The sequence below is a fragment of the Asparagus officinalis genome, chromosome 10 (genome assembly GCF_001876935.1).
Source record: "Asparagus officinalis chromosome 10, Aspof.V1, whole genome shotgun sequence".
Lineage (NCBI taxonomy): Eukaryota > Viridiplantae > Streptophyta > Magnoliopsida > Asparagales > Asparagaceae > Asparagus > Asparagus officinalis.
This window is the reverse complement of record NC_033803.1, coordinates 34,611,790-34,637,443: the sequence shown is the minus strand read 5'-3', so window position 1 is coordinate 34,637,443 and position 25,654 is coordinate 34,611,790. Positions and strand designations below refer to the sequence as shown.

Below are 25,654 nucleotides of genomic sequence, written 5' to 3'. Positions count from 1 at the left end.
ATACGGACAAGATCCTAATAGATGGTATATACAACAAAGAGCATTATGTACATGCAACTTCAGTGAAGGTCATCAAAATCCAGATACAAGTACTCCTGTCTGAACTTAAGCATAAAGTTTTTTTTATCACTACTCCATCAAAAATACAAGCTAGCTACGATTAGCTGAAGGACATCCATCATGGAATAAAAGCTCATCTAAAAATCCCATCCAGTGAAATGTAAGTTTTTGGCCTTTGATGTGCCTTAAACATCACATCTAATGAAGTGTAAGTTTTTCGTCTTTAATGCGCTTCAAGTCCCACGTTAAATTTGTATCAAGATTCAACCAGCAATTCCAAGCACTCAGCAAACAAATATTTCTTTTTATGCTACATGAATACTTTTTACTTTTCATAAAATCTTACGCAAGCACAGCAGCAGAAAATTGGCATTACAATGCAACATTATCTTTCTTCTTATAGACAAAAGCATGAGCACAATACATGTAGATCACAAACGATAGGGCATTGAGAACAGCCAGAAACCAATAGTAGTAGTCAAGATGTGCACGGTTCAGGTTATTAGAGAACCAACTCTCACCTGCACTCTCAGTTACTCCATCAATCACAGACACAAGAAAACTACTAATGAAATTTCCAATGCCATAGATGCTGAGATAGAGAGCAAGCCCAAGGCTTCTCAGTGCATCTGGAACCTGATCATAGAAAAACTCTTGTTGGCCAATCACAATAAATACCTCAGAGATGCCAATGAAAACATATTGAGGAACCAACCACCATAAACTCATGGGTATAGTGATATCTGGTCGATCAACAAGTGCAAATTCTCGTGCAGTCTTTAGCCTTTTAATCTCAACTAGAGCTGCCACCACCATCGACATTATTGAAAAGTTGAATCCTATGCCAATCCTCTGAAGAGTAGTAAGACCCGATGGTGTTTTGGAGAACTTTCGCGATATTGGTAGGATGATTCGATCATAAACTGGGATAAAGGCGAGGATTGCACCGCAAAAAAGGCTCTGGAGTGCTGCTGGTGGGACATTGAAAGTTGAACCGATTCTTCTGTCCATCGTGCTTCCTTGTTTGGTAAAGAAAGTATTGCATTGGGCGCAGATGATACCATAAGGTAGGCAAGTTGCCCATATGGGAAATAGTCGCAGCACACCCTTCGCTTCTTCTACTCGTTGTGCATCACCATTTTCCTCAATCCTGCTTAAGGAATGGTCACCCTAATCAATTATATTCGATGATGTCAACATAAAACATGCATTCCGAACCGTACTAAGGGGTTGTTTGGTTGACAGGACATAGAGCTGCAACCACACATTTTGTAACCAAATTTCTATTCATAATATTTGATTAGAAACATGATAGTAGCAAATATTTAATCTTTTTGTGGAGATTCATGCACGATATTTTACATACTCAGCTAGGTTTATGTGATTGGGGTGTAAGGAAGAGAGATGTTTTCTCTGTAATTCAGCCATTACGGAAGGTGTGAATCGTGTATTCATTTTGTGTTCGGGAGGTTTGGGAGTTAGCGAGGCTTTAGATTAGTATTACAGCCCTTTCAGACATTAGTTTGGCGCACTGGGTAGTGCAAGCAATGGTGTTATTGAAGGAAGTGGAACTCAGATTGTTTGCACCTATTCTTTGGACGTTGTGGTCCCCTATAAATCGAGTAAGACTGGGGGGGCCACCTCTCCAACTGTCAAGTATGGTCCTCTTTGCTAAAGGCTTGGACGCGGACTTTGCAGCTATTCAGATCTCTCATCGTCACACATATTCGGTCTAGAGATCATTGGACTCTCCATCAATGGGTTTAGCAAATATTAATAGTGATAGGGCTACAGACAATGTTTCAGGAGCGGATGCTTTTGGCATTTTTATTCGAAATGATGCCGGTTCAGTGTTGGCAACTATTGGTGGTAGGTGGTGTAGGCTCGCCTGATATTGTGGAATGCTTGGCGATATTAGAATAGGTGAAATTTACAAAAATCCTGAATATCAGGATAGCAACCATACAATCAGATGCTTCAGCGGTTATTCAAGAAATTTGTGAAGTTGGTGAATGCTTAACACCTTAAACTCACATTGCGGAGCAGATTTGGAGAGAGTGTTCCAGTTTCAGCTAATGTTTCTGCTCACGTTAGCTGGCTGAGAAATGAGGTTGCACATTATTTAGCACAATTTGGTTTATTTTTTTTTCATATTTTTATGGAGACTCTTATCCTTCTTTCTTATTTCCTTTGCCTGAAGATGTAACTTCTTTTCATAGGTAGTTATTAATTAAGTTCTTTTACCAATAAAACTTTATTTATTTTATAGTGAAAATAGAAGAATTTATTGCAAGATAATTTGTCCATAATAAATCTTGCAATTCTTATAGTAAAATTTAATCGAAAAAATTTAACATAGTGTCATCATGTTATGACAAATTGTCAATCGTTTATCAGATACAAACATTTGATTTGATGGAAATGTATTTCTTGTAACAAGAGGTTCAAAGCCAACAATTTTTTTAACTAATGAACATTGGATTTTGGTTTGAAACTATATTCACTCTATCAAAACTGCAAAAATACAAATGACTAATTTGGGACTAATATCTTACTGCATTTACAATTACAACAAAGCAAAGGAAAATGCCTCTATCCTAGTAGGGTCACAAAAGTATATCAATTGATAAACTTTGGTCTATTGATTAGATTTTGTATTATGAGAAGAATCAACTTTTGTAAGAGGGATTCAGGATTTTATTCACTTCTCATATTGTTCAAACTTGATGTTTGAATGTTAATATTTTCTCAACATCCCCGTCTTTTGAGCTCATCCCTACTACATATTAACTCTGATAGGATTTTCTTTCAACTTCATTGTTAATCAGTTCCACGATTTGGTGGTCCATGATTAGCTGAATGATGATGATGAGGAATTGCAAGAATAGGGGTGAGGATGCAGACTGGGCTAGTACAGATGAAGATGACAACATCCAAAGACGAGTCTCCTCAGAGGTGAACTCAGCAATTACTTCTGCGAGAAGAGGAAGTGGTTGACAATAAAGAATGATACCACGGAGTGCCTCAAACTCAGTGCGTAATCGCATCGCAAAATGAAATAACTGTTGACAATCTTGTTGCTTCTGAAACTCTGTAGAAAAGTCTGCCATGAAATCTATGGTAGAACTTCCATAGTCTGCAACTCCTCCCAATAGCCAGAAAGCAGAGAATAGAAATCTTGAATAGAAAGATCTTCTTGCTTGGCCTCTTTCAGAGCTTGACATAGCTGATACCCTTGAGTAGGGCCTGACTGAATAAACATATGGCTGACAGCCAGCCTTTGCTCTCGAGATGACGATGACCGTCCAATATATAGCGGATTGGAATAGAAACCGACCACATGATATAGGCATCATTTGCTCATTATTGCGAATAACCTTATCCTATGTTAGAGATCATGGAGACTGAAGACAATTTCGATGTAGGGGTGATAGTGGACATGACTGAAACTTCAGAAGGGCGCTTGATGGTGCCCCAAACATATCTCCATAGTTCAAAAGCACGAAGATTATATTGCATTGTGAGTGCCCATGCAATATAGTTTTCAAACACCTTGGAGTTGAACATCAAGCGCAGGGAAATTAGACAATCCTTTCTTATCCATGATCGACAATCAAGTCGAACAGCGGAGTACACGCAGGAAAGTTGAGAGGTGGCCTTGGTCAAGGCTGTCGGAGAGAGGTAATGAGGGTGTGATTGGAAAGGGCGTGATCTAGTTGGGAGACTTCATTGAACACCTGGTGGGCGTAGAGTTTGCAAAAGTTTCAGGATGTCAAACTCGAGGATATTGAGGATGGATTGAGAGGTGTGTCAAAGAGGAGTTGAAAGGTGATGTTGATCGTTAGAGAATGCCTGAAACATGAGTCGCAGGCGTTGATGACAAAGTGCAGCGGAGCACGGAGGGAGCAAAAAAAAAGTTGTTGAGATAGTAATAATAGGGAATTGCAGTGGCGTCGATGACAAACTGCAGCGGCATCAATGACAAATTGGAGCAATGATAGGGACTCGACAGTGTCGAGGGCTGCTAGGATCTGATTAGGATGGAGACGTTTGTGGGAGAGGTTGACGTCGAGGCTGAGGCTAACAAGGTCGACGCGACAGAAGTCTACGATGAGGGCAGATGAGAACAACGTGGCAGAGATCGATGTCGTGGCTGGATTTGATTGGAGATGGGAAAGAGGAATAGAGAAGAATCGGCTCTGATCGGACTGATCGAGAGTGGATCTGATCGAAGAGGGTCTGGTGATGGGGAATGACTGGGGTTGGGTTTGACGGCTGTGTGAAGAGGATGTTGGAGTTGGGGCTTTAGCCGTGATCAGTGGGTTTTTTTTCCTTGCTAGGATAGAAATCAAAAGGTTACAATCGCACAAAAGGTCCTCTCATGTCCCTCTCTACAGAGGCTAGCAAGGTGCCTGGGAAATCAAACTCCCAAAAAATAGATGACGTCGTTCCACAACCTATATTGGCCAAAAGATCAGCTGAAGCATTACCTTCTCTGAATATGTGGGAGATCTTGTATTCTCCCATCGAAGAAAGGATGGATTAGCAGTCGACCAGAATTGGGGAATCAGTGTGGAAGGGTTCCTTACTAAGGAGGTCAAGGACATGCTTAGAATCGCCTTCAATCCAGACTAAGCATGCCCCGTACCTTTTGTAGCACCAAGTGAGGGCGGACCAAGCACCAATCAGTTCTGCGTAGTTACCTCAATGAGATCAGTTGGAATTGCGGTTGCCGCTAATATAGGAGATCCTGCATAGCGGATGAGGAAGCATGCGCCTACCTTGGAAGAATCCAATTTGCATGCACCATCAAAGTTGATTTTAATCCAATTGTCCCTAGGTGGTTCCCAGGTCACCATGGTTGGGGCCCGACTGGTTGTGATAGTAGGCCTTAATTCTCAGGCTATAAGTAGAGACAATTCTTCCCGCGGGGCTTCAATTGGACATGAAGCAAATTGCTCCAGGACGAGAGAGTTGTAAGATTCAAAAATAGCTTCGCTGGGCCTCATTTGATTGTTAAACACACTATTGTTCTGATCTAACCATAACAGCCAAGCTGTGTAAGCAAACCAAGCTTGGTGAAAGGCTTTGACGAGACCAGAACCAATTCCTACCCCATGAAGAATTTTCCACCAATCCGCCATGGAGCGGCAGGAGATCGTGAGGCGCAATTTCCTCCAAACTATTGTCCACAGTGATGAGGATTTTGGGCAGGCGAGGATTAAGTGCTGGTTGTTCTCATTGTAATCATGGCAGCGTGGACACTCTGAGGTCGAGAGAATCTGTCGGTTTGGAAGGGCTTGCCGTGTGGGGATGCCTTCATGGGCTAACTTCCAAATCCAGAAGCGGACTTTAAGAGGGACTTTCAATCTCCAAATCCAAGTCCAGGAGCCGTCACCCCAAGGAGAGGGCGTAGTTGTAGACGAAGAGAGGGCCTCATAGACTCTCTTAACAGAGATGTCACTAATAGGTTTTCCCAGCCATTGGCGATGGTCTTAACAGTTGCTCAACGGGAGAGGGATGCGGGATATCTGGGCCTAGCATGAGTTCATAGGGTAGGACTATACCAACTGGGCTACTTAATAGATATTGCCATGATCAGTGGTTAGAATTGAAAAATAGGGTATTATGGATGGCTAGGATTAATTTAATGTAGGGAGCTCTAATACCGTGTTAATGAGAGATTACGAAAAAGATTTTATATTATTAATCAGAGCTGTATCCAAGTTGTGAAGTCCCTGAGTGGTATCAGAGCCTATATCCAAGTCGAAGTCCTGCTAGTGTGGAGTCTTGTAATATACATGATACATCTTGTAAGCCTTCTTCTTATTAATAAAATGTTGTTCTAAATTTATTTTTGCCTCCAATCTCCGCCTACGTTATGTAGTTTGATTTCTACTATTCTGTTTATATTTTCTTTACTTATCAAGTTACGCCTAGAGATAGGAAACGAAACTAGGCTCTCTAAAGCAACATGCTAGGATTATGGTCGTGGTTGGTTGTAGCATGAGTGCCGCCGGTTCGCGTCCTAAGTTTGAAGAGAAAGCCACATTCAGATGGTGTGTGTTTAGCCGAGGAGAAAATGGGTCAGACCCTTGATAGGTATAGTAAAATATAAGCCGATATAGTAGAAGGTGAACGACATAATAAGAGATAGAGAAAGGGGAAGAAATCCTTGAATTATGTCAAAACTAATCTTAGAAAATTATAAGCTAAGAGCTGAACCGAAGAATTACAAGCACTTACTCTATTTACTAGAAGACTCCAAGGAGTTTCCAACTAACCAGGATTTGGCATTCATGCTAAATGCTGTAATTGATATAGTATATCCTTTAGAGGATTTGAATACTAATATTCTAAATCTTAAAAAACAGATTGAAGAAATATAATCTTTAAAAATAAAAGATAAAAGTCCAACCCATAATGAGAAACCACCTCGAAAATGGCATTGGACGAATAACTTAAATATGATGATGAAAAAACAAATGGTCTGACAAATATCCTTCAACGAGAAGATTTTAGTTACTCAAATAGGGTCGTATTAATACAACAAATACAAACCCTAAGTCAACAAGTACAAGACCCTCAAACAAAATTTGCTGCCCTACAGCAAACAAATCAATTATTAGACAATCATAGTTCTTTATTAAACTATTATTATGATGATAGGCAAAATGAGTCATCATTAGAAATAAGTGAATATGATGATATCCTTGTCATAAACATGGCTGATACACCTATGATAGAGTATGGGGAATCGTCCGTCACTAATCAGCCAGAACAACCTATACAGAACCTACCTCCTCAACAGGAAGGAACTGGATTAGATACCAATTTTCCACCTAGCCAATGGAAATACTTAGCAAAAATGAAAATTGGAACCAAATGTTTGGACTACCAGAATTGACAGGTTCTGGGTCAAAACCGGCTTCTTTGCAATATAAACGAGGAGATTTACAGTCTTATATGAGGACTAAATATAAAAAAAATGTATGAGGAAGCTACAGTCCATAAACTTGTAAGTATAGGAGGACTCTATTTTAACATAAACAATATCCCGATTAAAGAAAGAACCAACTATATAAATAGGTGGACACAACACATTATAGGGATAATGCATTTTTATGAATGGTGTAGACCTCAATTCATAGAATATGTTACATTCTTGTTTGATGGCATCGCAGCTTACTGGGTAAAAATAATAGATATTACAAAAGATGGAAATAAAGAAAAAATAAAAAATATGACGCCAGAAGCTGCCCTTGCTATAATAATGAATGAACTTTGTAAGGACCTCTGTGGGCAACCTTTAAAGAAACTAGACCCTAACATAGAAAGAAAACTCCTACAAATGAGATTATGTCAGATTTATTATGTAGAAGAATTTTTAATAGATTATTTTAAGCTAGTCTATCGTCTTGAAAATAAGCAACGAGTGGATTTGTGGATAGAAAATGTATTTAAAAAATTACTTAGGCCATGGGATATTCTTTTAGAAGAAGCATTCATAAAAAATGTCTCTCCTGAAGAAAGGTCTAGTGGTGTTGTTCAGCTTTTTATACTAAAAGAACTAGAGCAATATTGTCAACTATCTAAGGCTTTTAAACAAACAAAAAGCCAACTTAGAAGTTAGAAATAACGCCCTTGGGCAATCTTGCTGCAACAAGATCCAAGGTTATTCATTAGAATATGGTTACTTTAAACCATATAAAAAATGAAAACCTTATAAAAAGAAATTCCGCAAACCATATAAGTTTAGGAAACAAAAATTTTCTGAACAAAAAATAAAAATTGGAAATAGGGGAAACCCAAGGAAAGAAAAAATTCACAGTAAAACACCGCATCTCAAAATGAGCTTGGAAGTGTTTCATATGCCACAAAGTAGGCCGCTATGCAAATGAATGTCCTAAAAAAAAAAACACAAATGAAAAAATTATAGAGGACATTGAAGAATTTGAGTTGGATCTCGTAGAAGTTAACCAACTCCAAATTGCTCCCAATAATTCATATTATGTATTAGTAATGAAATCAAACATAAAAAGTGGCAAGGACTATGATTATCCTCAAACTTACATGAGAATAAGAAGTCTAGCAGTATATGAAAGAATTGGTTGATCTTTACCTGTGGCTTAGGGTCAGATACCTGACAATATATAGAGGTAGTCTAGGAAGACTTATTTTTTGAAGCTTATAGGTTATCCTACCTGTTAGTGGCTTTTGGCTTTAATGATAAAAATGTTATACAAATTATTTGGATAGTATAGTAATTTGTTTGGTCAAACCAAGCTTATTTAGGTTAACTTATAAGTTAGTTTATCAAAAGATAGGATGTACCAGCATTTCAAAATGTGATTTACAAGCAAACTTATTTGGTATTTTGCCGATGGGTAGAAATAAAAAATCTAGCTTAAAAGCTAGTTTGACCAAAAAATAAGCCGTTCCAAACACCTTCTTAGATACAAGGAAAAGTAGTTATGGTATAAGACAACTTATATAAAAGAAAAATATATCTAGGATATAACTTTCCTAACAACCATATTTAATGCATGAAGTCCTACCATCACTGCTAGAAAAGAGGAAATAACAGAACATAATATTTTAAAGTTTAAGAATGGATTCAGATAAAACATTAATAACTATGGTTTAACTAAAGGATAAGACATGCACCAGGTGACTAAACCACTAACAAAATAATGAATGCTCTTACCTGGACTCATCAGCTCCATGAAGACGTTGAATTTCTCTTTCTTCTCTTGATATGCAATTTCTTTTAACAAGAACGGTGCACCCTCTCCAAATTCTCGTGAATGGACACTCGCCTTCCAAGAGATAGTACCGATAAGATTTTGTACCCATCAAGAAGACCACTAGAGCTATCACCACGAGAATGCAAGGTATTCCAAACCCCAGTCCCCAGCTGATGTTATCTTGGACATAAGTCAAGACCACAATAGTGACTGTAATACCTATGTTCATCCCAAAATACCACCAGTTGAAGAAAGAACTCCTCGATATGAGCTCTTGTGGATTGTTCTCATCGAACTGGTCAGCACCAAATGCTTCAAGAATAGGCTTATGACCACCTTGAGCAAATGCCACCAGATATAGGGAGAAGTATACTAGTATGACTTGGGATTGTTGGCTGAGGCTTGGCAAAATGGCAGATAGTGTAAGCATCGCAAGGCCCTGTTAAAATAGAAGTAAGAAATATAGCAAGTTCACTTATTTTGCAAAAAATTCCTTTCATATATATCCCTCCAAAGTGGCTATCTTTCTAAAAACACTGAAGGAAAATACTGCATGTACGACATTTTTGTACTATTCTTGTAATCCATTTTAATAATCAACGGTATAATGACCCTCTACTTATATCTTGAAATGCGGGTAAGGTTTTGAGATCTAAATATATATCATTTTCATTGTTAGAGCAGGAAGATTAATGAGGAGAAAATAACTCTCATTAATAGTTCAATGTTATTGTTGCATGCCTGGTTTATATACATATTAGAAGACCAAATATAGAAGGCTCAAAATCAGAATAAAACAATGTAGATATATACTGCTATACTAACATGATCTACTACAACATTTTACACCCCTCCCTCTCAAACTCACAGTAGGTCAAAAATAGAGAGTTTGGACACAAAAACTTGGTGAAAGTCTGAATTTGTGCCTCGTTGAAGAAATTAGTCACTTTCTACTTGGAAGAACATGAGAGAGTTATTTGACGAGCTTCGTATCCCTGATGCACCAGAGGACAATTGATCTTGATGTTCTTTATGCATTCATGAAACACTTGATTTGTGGCAACGTGGAGATTACTTTGATGTTCACAGAATAATGGAGTATCTGGTGGTATAGTAACACCCATATAGCTCAGTTTGTGCTAGCCATCGCTCGACATTCTGCTTTTAGTGCTAGATCAAGGTACAATATCTCGACGCTAGCTTCGTAAGATATAAGGTAGGATCTAAGGACTATATAGATAGAATCCAGTAGGCAAGTGGCACATATCTGCATTGTCAATCCACTCTGCATCCATTAGGCCAAGGAGAAATGGATAAGTGTGAGGATAAAAATAATAGCTAAGTCAAAGTGACACGATGATAGCGCAAGACATGAAGAAGAGTGCCGTAATGTGTGGAAGTAGGACCGCTCGCAAATTGATGCAGAATATGAACCCATGAGCTACATCCAAATGAGTAATAGATAGATAAACTCACAAGTTCACAATAACATGTGGGTTGTTGTAAAGGATCACTATCATCATGTCAAAATTTCAGATTCAACTAAATACTTGGAGAGATGAGAGTAGAATGGGAAACAATAGTGTCGGTAAGTGTAACTCATTGAAGAATATAAAAAATGTACTTTCATTGAGAAAGCAGATATTATCTGGAGGAATAACCAACTTCCACTTCCTAGTAAGTGATGGAGATACTCGAGACCTTTCATCTCAAACTAATTTTGCAGCTGTTATTTTAGGGAGTTGATGGTTCATGCATAATCACTTCTGATAATCATATCACTGACATAAAAAGGCAAAAGAACACAGCCCTGAGATGAAGATCGATGGAACATGATGTTGTCAGTAAGACTCTGTGAAGCCAACAGAGCGGTGAGACTTGTCGGAACCACTCAAACCAAGCCTGGGGGCTTGCTTGAGTCCGTAAATAGCTTGCATAAGATGACAGACATGAGTTGGAGCAGAAAATAAATGAGGATACTGCATGTAAACTTCTTTTGAAAAATCACATATAAAAAATACGGTTTTAGCAGCAAAAACAGAAAATAATGGCCAGTTTTGAGCAGCAACAACAGCAATAAGAGTGTGAATCAATGTTATCTTAGCAACTTGTTCAAACGTTTCTTCATAATCTATGTCATATTCATCAGTGTTTTCAAAGGCGCGCGCCTCATTGCGCCTCATGCGCCTTACGATGCGGGGCGGTGGCGAAGCGCCTCACATCTGATGCAGCAGCGCTTTTTGCGCCTCGCGTACATCTGTACTTTGTGTAGGATGCATGTAGTACATCTCCTCATATAGTTTTATTTGTTAACATTTCAATCGAGTCTTTATACTTGATATTCCATATCCCAAAAAGCAAAATAAATCCATTGGGTTTTTTTAATAACTTTCAATTGAGGACCATTACTAATCCTTAGTTTGGATATAAGTCTTGATTTAACATTTGATTTAAAATTTGATAAAATTTGCTACTATGTTGGGTGTTAGCATTAGAAATTAAGGCAATATATTGTGATTTTGTAGCAAGATATTATTTATCATGATATTTTTCATGTAAATTCGAAAAACATGTTCTTTCGCGCTTGATTACATATATTGAAATATTATATGTGTGGTGTGCGCTTCGCATCACTCGGGCGCGCGCATCGCGTTACGCCTTGCGCATGTGCGCGTAAAGATGCTTTGAGCCCCGCATTGCGCTTTGCGCATTGAAAACACTGATATTCATGTGAAAATTCACAAATCACAAGACAAGCATTGTCTCACTCAATAGAGCCATTAAACCTAGTTTTTACTCTTGTAGATCCATTTTCAGCTGACAGTTTTAACCCAAGGACAAAATAGAACTAAATCCTAAATATGAGTACAGTGAAGAGCCTCAAGTCATGCATAGCTAGTTCTCATTCCAGTACTTTACAGTGTCATTATATGACTTAGCTTCTTGAGAAAATGAATACCAGCAAGAAAGGAGACAAATTTGTGGAGAATAAGAATCAATCATATGGTAACCGTAATGGACAGGAAGCCGTTGATGTTGTACAAGATTGTGACGAGGTGACTTAGAAGCATCAGCACAGGATGAGCTAGGCGGCGAAGAACCAATAGTAGCTGGAGTATCATTACATGATGCGGAGGTAGACACGAAGGTCGACTGGCAGAAGCATCTGGAGAAATGGGAGAAGAGGGAACGGTCAGAGATGGATGAATTAGAGAAGAGGAAATGATTGGGGTAGGTAGAAGGGGAGAAAATGAAGATGTAGAAGGTGACTTGATTTATTGATTTCGTTGTCCAGAAAAGAAAAATCTGTGTTTGAAGCTATGGTGAAATATGGTACATTTTCAAGAAACATAAAATTTTGAAATCTACAAAGACGACGAGTGGTGGATTTGTAGTAATAATAACCTTTGTGTGTAAAACTCTACAGAGACAAATTCATTTCATGGATTGAGAAGATGTTTATTCACGAGAATGTTGGAGAATGAAACAACCAAAACCAAATGTGGGAAGAAAATAGTAAAAGTAAACACGAGAACATTGAGAAATGTCTTTTTAGTAATGAGGACGCGATGATGTTGAACAGGAGAAAAATAGTCATAAGAGCTTCAGCTCAATAAAAGTGTGGGGGTCATGTGAAGATTAAGAGTGCTCTAGTGGTTTCAAGAATGTACCGATGATTTCACTCAGCAACACCATTTTCTTCGAGAGTATGACAATGCATTGTTGAACAAGAGTATAGTTAGATATAGAATATTTTGCATGTTTGAGGAAATGTATTCACGAACATTATCAGATTTCATAACTTATAAATGTTTTTGAAATTGAATATAATGATATTTGTGATTTCCGTTTAAATGAACAATATCAAAACGAGCACAAATAAATCCAAGTTTAATAAGAGTAGTCATCAACAAAACATACATGATATCTATAACCATAACGGGTGAGACAGATGTTAGTTTTTCAAATAAAAAGATTCAGAGGGTACATGGTTTCGTGGTGAAAAAGATAAAGTGCATGGTATTTTTTGCAAAACAACAAGTACTACAATTAAATACCAGAGAAAAATGAAAAGATCTTGTAATCTAGAATCAGACAAGAGTGTCAAACGTAGAGCCAGAGATATGACATAATTGGTGATGCCAGATATTAAAAGTGGAGAGTCGAAAGCCTATAGCTAGTAAAAGAATGAGATAGGTGAAGATACTCCATATGATGAGGTTCATTCACTCTACAACCTACCCTCATCTTCTCGATTGTGCAAGGATCTTACAAAATATAAGAAGTGAGTGAGAAATTTATAACCTAACCAGCACCAGCAAGTTGACTAATCGACATTGTGGTCATATGGAAAGCTAAGTGATAAGTATGTTGAGATTGTGTCTTTGATTCTTTCTATATCTTCATGAGAGCTAGATAGAATTAGAGGTCTATCATGATTAGGAGATTGGGTTCTGATAAGGAGTTTGTATCCTATTCTAATTAGCAAGTTAGACCTGGAGATAGGGTTTTGGTTTCCCTATATATAGTCTTTCATTATTGAAGGAAAACTAAGAAGGAAAAGGAGGGGAGCCGTTATTCTTGTAATTTAGGATTAGCAGAGGGCATAACTAGATAAAAGATAGCGTGTCTGAGGAGAGTATGTTGAGATTGTGCATTTGATTCTTTGTACAACTTAATGAGAGTTAGAATTAGTGGCCTATCATGATTAGGAGATTGGGTCTAATTATAATAAGGAGTTTGTATCCTATTGCAATTAAGAAATTAGACTAGAGATATGGTTTTGATTTCCCTAAACTAAGAAGGCAAATGAGGGAAGCCACTGCTCTCGTGATCTAGGGTTAGCAAAGGGCATAACCAGATTCAAGATAGTGTGTGAGAGAAGAGGGTTTCATAGTTTTTGTCTGTCCAAAATATTGCAAGGTTGGGAGAGAGTTTCACAATTTTTGTTCATTTAAAAGATTGCAATGAGATGATTTTATAAATAGTGGGATTTGGAGAGAATATCTTAGAACAAATTATTAAATATACTTAAACATAAAAGGGGTTTTTGCGCGCGCGCACAAAAACCCCTTTTATGTTTAAGTATATTTAATAATTTGTTCTAAGATATTCTCTCCAAATCCCACTCTTTATAAAATCATCTCATTGCAATCTTTTAAATGAACAAAAATTGTGAAACTCTCTCCCAACCTTGCAATATTTTGGACAGACAAAAACTATGAAACCCTCTTCTCTCACACACTATCTTGAATCTGGTTATGCCCTTTGCTAACCCTAGATCACGAGAGCAGTGGCTTCCCTCATTTGCCTTCTTAGTTTAGGGAATATATATATATATATATATATATATATACCACTTAAATCATGGTATTTGCAAAATTATCCTCGGATTCTCTTACATTGGATTTTTCTACCCCTCCAACTTAACAATATTGGTTTCTAAAAGGAAAATGTCAAAAAATTCCAATAATTTTCAATAGGTTCGCAATGCACTCCATTTAAAAACTAAAACCATCAAGTGGGAAAGGTAGAAAAATTCAATGTAAGAGAACTGGGGAAATTGTTACCAATACCAAGATTTGGGGGTAAATATGTAATTATGTAAGATTTGAGTGGTATATATGTAAACCCCAACATAAAAAACATCATCCACCAATCATAAAAAAACTAATATTTCTACCACTTGTAATTGGTATCGATTTCATAAAGTTGGTCACGTAATGTGAAAGAACTTGTCTGATTCCAACAATCTAGTATGAAATTAGGATGGCAATAGTCATATTTTTATTTTTTAATTGTTGTTATCATGGCCCAAAGCAGGTTAATAATATGCAAACTCCTCGTTAAAAAATGCTCCTGGGACCTCCGATTGGAGTTTGTTGCCTCACTCAAGATTGCAATAGTTTGTAGCCATACTCCTTAAATGATGGATATTTGCAATACCCCTTAAATCATGGATATTTGAAAAAGCTCCTATCAATTCATCAACATTAAAAAATTTATCCCTCGACTATTCTGTTAAGAAATATATTCAACATGTTCCCTAAAATTATGTTAGCCTAGTTAAAGTTCTCTAATATGACTAATATACCCCTAGTCAGGTTAACTACCTAACATATTCCTAATAATTATATAATAAAATTGAATTTCTCATTCTTGCCCCATTAAAGGTACTACTTAACCACTACCCTCCACACCCTTCACTATTTCTCCCTGTTTTCCTCTTCTTCTCTTCTCTGTAGGTTTCATCCGTAAGCTCTATTGCTTGGGCATGTGAAGAATTTGTTTGGGAATAGCAATGATGTATAACAACTCCATTATGGTTTGATGACTAGCCCCCATTAGTTAAGAGGGGTATTTTTCTCCTTTTTCCAAATGCTGATGAATTGGGCGGACTTGTGTAAATACTATAATTTGGGAGGTATTTTTACAAATACATGTGATTTAAGGGGTATATATTAACAACACTAGTATATACCAAATTGTTAATCTAGATGCACATTCATCATCCTGTTAATTTAGGAACCGAGCACTATTAGGAATTGGGAACTAAGCAATATTCTTGCGAAGAAGAAATTGTAGCAAGAAAATATTACAATAGAAATAAATAAATCTCATGTGAAGAAAAAGGAAAAGGCTAGCGGCAATTTCGTCCAAAAATTTTAATTCGCTCCTAACGAGAATACTTGGATTGTAAATGTTCGAAAGAGGGTGGGTTTAAAATAGTATCCTTTTTTGGATTACTTTGTTTCGCTTAAAAACCAGTTCATGTTGGATAAAAAAGAAACATAAGATAAAAAGGCTGATTCAAACATTTTAAAATAGTATCTGAACTATTTAAAAAAATCAAACATTCTCTAAAAAGTAACAGACCAAACATTACTTGTAATAACAACCATCAAGTGTTTAGTGGATGAGTGTAATTCAGTTCCAAATTACATCACCTACCAAATTACAATAGTCACCTATTTGCATTCCACATATATACCTCAAAGATGTTAAATATACTACTTTAACAATAGTATCAAACAGCTTAAAAGCATAGTAAAATCAATAGTTATCTTCTATTAAACTATATTTACCCTAATTGTCGTACATTCCCTCAAGGCCCAACAGTAAGACAAAAAACATTTTGCAAGGGTGTGTTATGGGGTTCTCTGGATGTATTCTTTGGAAAGGAAAAGATGAAAAGTGCTAAAATGTGAGCTTCCATGTTAATTTTCTCCAATTACATAGTTTAATTGCAATGTTAACCCCAAAGTCAATGGTGATGTGTCATCAAATTTGGCGATGTGTTATTGAATTGAAAATACCAACTAAATCAATTGGAATGGACTGGAAAGTTGCTATTATCAACTTTTTAATTAAAATAAGCCGACAACTTCGGTACTCTAAAAATAAATTGCAAAGTACCGATGGTAGTAACAGTAAATACTACCAAAACTTTAACTTTCTATACTGCAACAATTATAGGTGAAGTGGCTATTTGGAATTCCATTTTCAATCCCATAAATTTTTACGGTTAATTCTAGAAAACTCTTCTCCTTAATTCTAGAAAACCCCTCTCAACTATTTTAACTATAGGGAAATCAAATTTGGGGTTGTTCTAGATAATCTCCATCAACTTTCAAAATATGACTAAACCTCCTTCAACTATGAGGTGAATCATACCCCCACCCCCAACACCTCAGCCTTTATAATTTTCTCAGATAGCCCCCCAATAATATTAATTTTTTTGACTAAAATACCCTTGATTAAATAAAACCTACATAAGTTTAAAAGACCAACCAAAGTTTAAAAAACCAATAATTTTTTTGGAAGAACCAACAATTATTAGTCTTGTTGATGAGGAAACCATCTTCAAAAAAAACACTAAATTTTAAAAATTTTCAAACATTAGAAGCATGAATAAGTATGAAATAAAAGAAGTTTGAAGTTTCAAAAAACAAAAAAAATAATTTGGGTTCGGGCCTGAACCTAGCAATGGCATTAGAGAAAAAGGAAGAGGGTAAAATACAATGAGAGGTACTCTAACAAAACGAAGTTAAGAAGAGACAATATGGTAAATTCTTAATCTCATAGGTATAGTATAGTAATTTAGATATGTGATTATCACGTCTTATGTTAGATTTAATATTGTTAGGTTGGGGGTTGAGTGAAAAAAAATTAAGGGGGTTAAGTCTTATTTTGAATGCTAAGGAGGGTTATCTTCAACACATAAAATTGAGGGGGATTTTCTAGAGTAAAAACAAGTGAGGCGGGTTTTCTGAAAAAACTGATATAGTTGAGGAGGTTTTCTAAAATTAACCTTATTTTATCTTCTGTTGCGCCTCATTTGATACACAAGAACGGGTGAGAATGAAATGTTCATTCCCAGTTCTTATTCATGCATATCAAATACATCTTTTTAAAAGCTAGAATGAATATTCCTACTTCTCATTCATTCTTACTTTATGTGGGAATGAGAATTCCCAATGAGATGGTAAAGAATGGGCATTCTCATTTTCTTGGGAATCAAAATTTTGAAATAATATCTTGATTGTTTATTGATTACCTATACCGAACACAAAAAATATTGTCATTCCCATTTCATTCTCTAATCACATCCAAGCATGAGAATGAGAATGAGCATTTCATTCTCACATCTATCTCATTCCATTCCTACATCTATTTCATTCTCATTTGATTTCATTCTCGCGTACAAAACGAAGCGGATAGGTACAAAGTCTATTCCTCCTTCATCTTCCCTAGATATATTTCCCCTCACCAATTAACAACCCACCTTATTCATTCTACCCATCATAAACTTTAACAGCCCACCATCTTCATTCTCCCCATACTAAACTTTACATCTATTGTTCCTCCTCATCATTGACATCTTTCTCCCCTTGTCATTCAATCAAACCTCTCATCACTACTTAGCCTTTATTTTCTCCATCCATTTGTTTCTCTCTTTTTTTTTTTTTTTGGCCCCCCATCTGTGGTATATATGAAGTTTCATTTTACTTGGAAGGGCTTAATTAACCAGTAAGATTTTAAACTAAAAGAAATGAATTTTAAATTACAATATTTTGAATAAAAATGGGCTCAATAAAACCTTAACCTCTCATTGGTAATATGGAACTTGTGAGCTATTGTCCCTGCTATTTGTAAAAAATGTTATTAACAAGGATGACATCACCAAAGCAATGCTATTAACAAGGATGACATCACCAATAAACAAATATGGAGAGGTGATCCAAAAATGTGGACCAATGATAGCAGATATGCCAAACAAACTGTTGGAGTTTTATGCTGTAAAACTGACTTTGAGAAAGAAATAAAGGCAAGAACAACAAGGGATATTGCTGTAAAATGTCCACACACTTCTATTGAACAGAAATAATACTTAAATACAGAAAATTTCATCTAGTGAATCCTAAAAACAAGCAACTACGTGGAATCATGTTCCACTATCAACAACTAAAATCCAGCCACTAACATCACTAACTGGTAGTGTTTTTTAACTGGAAAACAGAAAATGGCTAAAAATAAGGAAAATAACAGCAGTAAAAATTGACTGAGTCTTTGTTGCGGTAACTGAAAGCAATCCATCAACACTCCTCCTTGCTTAGTTGCTGCAAACTCCAAGCTTTTCTCTAAGAAACTCAAATTTGCTTCTTGGCAAAGGTTTTGTGAAAATGTCTGCTAGCTGAAGATCAGTTTTGCAGTACTTCAGAACAATAGAACCTTCTTTCTGCAGATCTCTAAGAAAGAACAACTTAATGTTGAAATGCTTCATTTTCCCGTGAAAAACAGGATTAGTTGAGATTGCAATTGTTGCTTGATTATCCACAAATACATATGTGGACTTTTCTTGCTTCAAATTTAGATCAACCATCAACTTTCTAAGCCATAAAGCCTGATTTGCAGCAGCTGTTGCTGTAATAAATTCTGCTTCAGCAGTTGATTGTGCAATAATCTCCTGTTTTTTGGAACACTATGAAAAAATACCAGAACCAAGATTAAAGCAATAACCAGAAGTGCTCTTCATATCATCAGAAGAGCCAGCATGATCACTGTCAGAATATCCCTGTAGAACACAAATCTGACTTGCATGGAACTTTACTCCAAAATCCAATGTTCCCTTGACATATCTAATCACTCTTTTTGCTGCTCTAAGATGAGTTTCAGTTGCACAATTAGTGAACCTGGATAGCAAACTTACAACATGCAAAATATCTGGCCTTGTTGCTGTAAGATACATGAGGCAACCACTGTAAAAAGTTTCATCAACTCTTTCAGCTTCATCATGTTTGCTCAACTTCTCCTTTTGACACATTGGAGTAGGCATGCTCTTGCAATCCTCCATTCTGAATTTTTTTAAGATCTTCTTTGCATACTTCTTCTGCCAAACAAAGACTTCACCTCTTTTCTGCTGAATCTCCATTCCAAGAAAATAAGCCATCTCTCCCAAATCTGTCATTTCAAAGGTCTGTTTCATGTCTTCCTTGAACTTGTTAACAAGCTCAACATTACTTCCTGTCACCAGCAAGTCATCAACGTATAATGAGACAATAACAAAATTCACTTCGTCACCTTTAATGTAGAGTGTAGCTTCACCGAGTCTTTTTTTGAAACCCAGTTGCATCAAATGCTCATCAATTCTGCTGTACCAGGCTCTAGGTGCCTGCTTCAGGCCATACAATGCTTTCTTGAGCAAATACACATCATTTTCATGCCCTTTGACTGTAAATCCATCAGGCTGCTCAACGTATATCTCCTCCTCAAGAAAACCATTTAAGAATGCAGACTTTACATCTAACTGGTAAACTTTCCAGTCTTTTTGTGTAGCAATAGCAAGTAATAAACTGATTGTATCAAGTCGAGCAACAGGAGCAAATGTATCAGAAAAATCAACACCAAAAATTTGAGCATACCCTTTCACAACAAGCCTGGCTTTGTACTTGTTAATTGAGCCATCTGCATTCAATTTTGTTCTGAACACCCATTTTACTCCTATCACTTTCCTATCTGCAAACCTCTTCACAAGTTGTCATTTCTGATTTTTCTCAATCATGCCCAGCTCCTCCTTCATTGCAGCTATCCATTTTGGATCCTTCTCTGCTTCCCAGAAGTCCGCTGGTTCAAGAACAGCAACATTACACCTTTGATAAATATCAGAAAGTGATCTCATACCTCTTACAGGAACTTCATCCACCAATTCATCTTCTTTCAAATGGAATTTTGAAGTCTGGTTTGAAACTGAAGTTGATTGCTTTCCTTTCCAATTTCATTCTTCATTTTCCATAAAATGCACATCTCTACTTATAAGAATTTTCCTTGTGTGAGGTTGGAAAATTCATTCTTCATTTTCCATAAAATGCACATCTCTACTTATAAGAATTTTCCTTGTGTGAGGTTGGAAAATTCTATAAGCTTTAGAGACGGTATTGTAACCCTCTACTTATAAGAATTTTCCTTGTGTGAGGTTGGAAAATTCTATAAGCTTTAGAGACGGTATTGTAACCTACAAAAATCACTGCCTCTGTCTTTTTGTCAAGCTTATCTCTCTTGATCTGTGGCACATAAGTAAAGCACAAACATCCAAAAAATTTTAGATTTTTCAAATTAGGTTTGAACCCATACCATGCCTCAAAAGGAGTCTTCCCATTAACGACTTTAGTAGGAAGTCTGTTCAACAAGAACACTGTCGTGTTTGTTGCTTCTGCCCAGTACTCCTTAGGCAAATTTTTATCATGCATCATGCATCTTGCCATCTCAAAGATTGTTGTGTTCTTTCTTTCACTGACTCCATTTTGTTGTGAAGTGTATGGGGCTGTTAACTGATGCTCAATGCCAGCTTCCTCACAAAACTGATTGAATTGATCTGAAGTAGTGTATGGGGCTGTTAACTGATGCTCAATGCCAGCTTCCTCACAAAACTGATTGAATTGATCTGAAGTATACTCTTTGCCATTATCTGACCTCAACATTTGAATGGTACAACCACTTTGATTCTCGATCCACTACTTAAATCTCCAAAAAATGCCCGCAACTTCTGATTTAAATCTGAGAAAATAAATCCAGCTCATACGAGTGAAGTCATCAATAAAGATTATGTAATATTTACTCCCCTTAAGTGAAGGAGTTCTCTGAGGTCCAGCAAGATCAGTGTGGATGAGTTGCAGCTTCTCAGTTGATCTCCAGACAGATTTCTGGAATGGAAGTCTTGCTTGTTTGCCATATCGACAGGCCTTGCAACCTGGTAGTTCTAACTCCAGCTGAGGCAGGCCTTCAACAAGCTCTTTTCTTTGCAAGTTCAGTACTGCAGCATGGTGAAAATGGTCGAGTCTTTTGTGCCAAGTTTCTGTGATGCTAGCGACTGAGGAGTAAGCCGCTTGCTCCTCCTGCAATGGATCTAGTGCAAAGCTCTTCCCCTTCATCTTCACTTTGAATACATCTTTGCCTTCTGAATCATTGATTTGACACTGATTTGTTTCAAAGATAACTTTGAAACCCTTCTCAAGCAATTGGCCAACACTCAATAGATTTTGGCTAATGTTAGGTACAAATAAAACATCTCTGATAAGTTTTGTACCTGAAGCACTTTCAATTGCCACAGTGCCTTTTCCCTTAACTGCAATATATTCTCCATTGCCTATTCTCACTTTGGATACCACAGAAGTGTCTAGCTCCTTAAATAGATCACAGTCAAATGTCATGCGGTTTGTGCAACCACTGTCAACAAGCCACTTGTCACTCGAGTTGCTAGTAGCAAAACAAGATGCTACAAAGAGTTGCTCCTCTTCTTGATCAGCTACTTGAGCACCATTCTTCTGCTTCAAATTCGCTTGTGTCGCATTCTTCTGTTGAATGTTGCTCTTGCAAATTCAGTGATGATGTTCCATCTTCTGGCACTTCTCACATTGCTGGTCTGGCTTTCTCCAGCATTTGAAAGGTGGATGACCCTTCCTTTCTGGCACTTCTCACATTGCTGGTCTGGCTTTCTCCAGCATTTGAAAGGTGGATGACCCTTCCTTCCACAGTGTTTACAAGGAGGAAAATCGGTCTGGCTTTCTCCAGCATTTGAAAGGTGGATGACCCTTCCTTCCACAGTGTTTACAAGGAGGAAAATCGGATTTTGTTCCCTTACTGGTATTAGGAGAATTAGAACATGAGCTTCCCTTCTTGTACTTCTCATTCTTCTTCCCTTTTCCTCCTTGATTGAACTGAGCTCTTGCAGCTAATGCACCTTCAACAAACCCTTCAGACCTCAAAAGTCTTCTCTGTTCTTGTGCCTGCAAAGCATTCAACAATTCTGCCAAGCTAACCCTTGACAAATCCTTAGTGTTCTCCAACGCAGAGATGGTTGCTTCGAACCTTTCAGGAACTGTTACAAGAATCTTTTGAACAATTCTAGAATCAGGAAATTCAGAGCCAGGTAACCTTACTTTGTTGGCGATGCTGAGTAATTTGTCAGAATACTCTTTGACAGTCTCTGAATCCTTCATCTTCTGAAGTTCAAATTCTCTGATCAAATTGAGAATCTGCATTCCTTTAATCCTCTCATCTCCTTCGTATTCTTTCTTCAGGAACTTCCAGACATCAAAAGCTGACTTCATAGTCATAATCCTGACAAAGATTTCAGGTGAGACAGCAGCAAATAACGTAGCTCTCGCCTTTGACTTCCTTGATTTCTTCTCCTTTTGATTCTTAATCTGCGCCATGGTTGGATTCACAAGCAATGGAGGAACTTCGTAGTCCTCCTCGACAGCTTCCCAGAGATCATTTGCCTCCAGATGAGCCTCCATTCTTGCTGCCCACACATGATAGCCTTCTCCATTGAAGACAGGTGGTGCTAGTGCAGTGAAAGGAGTTTCAATTGAATCCATGTAATGTGTTTCTCTCAGTTATAGGTTCCTCAAGAAGAGAGCTCTGATACAACTTTGTTGGAGTTTTATGCTGTAAAACTAACTTTGAGAAAGAAATAAAGGCAAGAACAACAAGGGATATTGCTGTAAAATGTCCACACACTTCTATTGAACAGAAATAATACTTAAATACAGAAAATTTTATCTAGTGAATCCTAAAAACAAGCAACTACGTGGAATCATGTTCCACTATCAACAACAACTAAAATCCAGCCACTAACATCACTAACTGGTAGTGTTTTTTAACTGGAAAACAGAAAATGGCTAAAAATAAGGAAAATAACAGCAGCAAAAATTGACTGAGTCTTTGTTGCAGTAAGGGGGTGTTTGTTTACCCGAAAGTAGGAAGTGAAAGTGTGAAAGTGACTTACTTTTATCACTTTTGATGTTTGTTTTATTGGAAGTGTATGTGAAAGTGAAATACCAAACTCTTGCCACCTAAGCTATAATACAATTTCAACTTACCCTAAAAAAGTGCGGATGTCACATGTAAGTGGAAAAAATGAGGACCACTCTTAATAAAAAAATATTTTCTTAATTAAAATTTCACTTTCTTAGGTTCGTTAACCAGTTTTTTATGCATGGCGGTTCACAACATCTAAAGTTTGGGAATATCATTTTTTCTTGAGTTATCTATATTAGCCCCTTAATCTTTGCTATTTTATCTAGTCTCTCAAATTATTGAAATTGCTATCAAGTGCATCAATACTTATGAGTTGTTGCACAATTAATCCCTTGATTCCTGAAATTACTATTACATTCTTCAATTTTTGTAAGTTCTTTCAGATTAATCCCTTTAGTCAAAGTCAATAGCTAATAGCAAGATATAAGAATCGAGGGACACATTTGCAATTTCAGTGAATTGAGAGACTAGTTCCCGAGCATTAAGGATGTAAATGACTATGATAAAAAAATCCTTATTTTTTAATTTAAGTATACAATCTGTAGCTGTTGATTAAATCTGATAAGGGGTCTTTACATGATTTTTTTTTCAAGTTGTTATGCTATGAATTAAATTTCCTATTTTTGTGTTTAATCGTGCTACTTATGTATTTTTAAATGCTGACTACTTTTTGCAATTACCAAAACCATTTAGAATATGATATGGTTTTTAATAAATAAATAAATATATGAAATGCCACATCATCTTCACTATCTTCACTTTTCTACTTTCTAACGATAACTTACTTGTGTAAACAAACACTGTGTTTCACTTACATGATGACATGGATGCATTTTCTCACTTACGAAAAAAATGACTTTCACACTTTTAATTCACATTCAATTTGCCAAACACCCCCTAACTGAAAGCAATCCATCAACACAAACTGACGAAAGCCACCGGGAAAAAAAAGCTAAGACTAGAATCCGAACCAGAAAGTCGAGCAGAGACGCGACGGCGATGGTACGGTACCGACCAAGATATGAATCAGCGACGAAAGCTCCGAGCAGCGGCGTCATCAAAGCCATGCCGGACCACGCATTGACCCCCGCTGCTGCCGACGCGGTTGACTCCCCGAGGTCGCCGGTGAGGTACGTTATCAGGTTCAACGATACACCGTTGTACGCTGATCTCTCCGCCAACTCCACCACTAGCTTGTAGTTAGAGAGAGAGAGAAGATTGAGGCTGCTGTTGGTGGAAAATCTAGAATTTAGTTGATGGTAAAAAATTGAGATGGGTTACCGATGATGAATAAGGCGGAGGTCCAGCCGCCGGTGGAGGATCTTGAGATCGGACGGCCGAGGTGGTCCACGGCGGCGGTTGGCCGGTGGAGCAGTGGATTTTGGTCTATTTGGGTCCGGTTTGCCTTCCCTCTTCTCTCCTCTTCAGAGGGGAGTCATGAGTCAAGGCTAAAACTACAGATATTTGAAGAACTGCACTTACATGCCTATAGTTTCAACAATATGGGACTTTTAAGGCCTCCCAAATTAAAATCCAAAGTACTTCAGTTTGCACATAAATACCTGAAGTTAAAAAATTCGGGCAGCATTAACTTTTCTCTATGTACAACAATATCACAAAACACATGGTATTAAAGTGTGACTTTTAGAGATTTTAAGGTGAGTGGCACTAGAGGCACACCATTGGACACAATCCCAACCACACCCCCTCACCTGCTACAGTGCAGGGGGCCCCACATGGGATTTTTAAAAAAATCCCATGTGAGCCCCCCTGCACTGTAGCAGATGAGGGGGTGTGGTTGGGATTATGTCCAAGGGTGTGCCTCTAGTGTTTCTTTTTTAAGGTAGCTCAAAAAAGCCATTTAAAAACTATGGGTATTTGTATGAAACATTGAGTAATCCATCTATTAATATAGTTTACTCTTTTCCTAATAGGGATGTTGCCTATATTAAAATAAAGTCCTCCCATGTGAACAATACTATGTATAACAGCTTCTTCATACGTATGCTTATATTTTGTCTGCATATAGGGGATGTTTGTTTGCATGCAAATGAAAGATAAAAGTAAGAAAGTTAATTTTATTTAACAATTAAGGTGTTTGTTTTCATGTAAGTGGTTATGAAAGTGAGATGCAAGAAAGTTGTCACATATGATTTAATGTAATTTTGATTTCTCCTAAAAAAGTGGTGAAGTCACATGAAAGTGACAAAAAAGTAACTAATTTAATTAAATGATTTTAATTATAATTTCTAATTAATCTTATTTTGCCACGTCATCTTCACATTGCACTTTCGATAATAATTTAAATTTTTAAACAAACACTGTATTTCACTTGCATGCTGACATGGATGCAAAAGTCATTTGTAAAAAAAAAGTGACTTACATATTTTAAATTCACTTTCAGATTGCCAAACAACCCCATAGGTGGGTAAATCACCACGCTTTCATGAGGAGGATGGTGCAGCTAAGGCAGGTCTTGTCATCTCAGGAATAAAGGATGGGGTAAAATTTAAGCAAATCAAATATTA

The 25,654-nt window shown here is 37.0% G+C and overlaps 1 protein-coding gene across 1 annotated transcript; it reads right to left on the bottom strand.

The window, feature by feature from the left end:
* On the bottom strand, window positions 283–25,548 carry LOC109826626 (protein NRT1/ PTR FAMILY 5.10-like). The gene is made up of 5 exons (XM_020393648.1): window positions 25,510–25,548; window positions 24,408–24,512; window positions 24,098–24,319; window positions 8,768–9,246; window positions 283–1,210 (listed from the first exon to the last, which is right to left on the bottom strand). Exons 1-5 carry the CDS (start codon window positions 25,546–25,548, stop codon window positions 433–435), a joined length of 1,623 nt encoding a protein of 540 aa, XP_020249237.1. The 3' UTR covers window positions 283–432.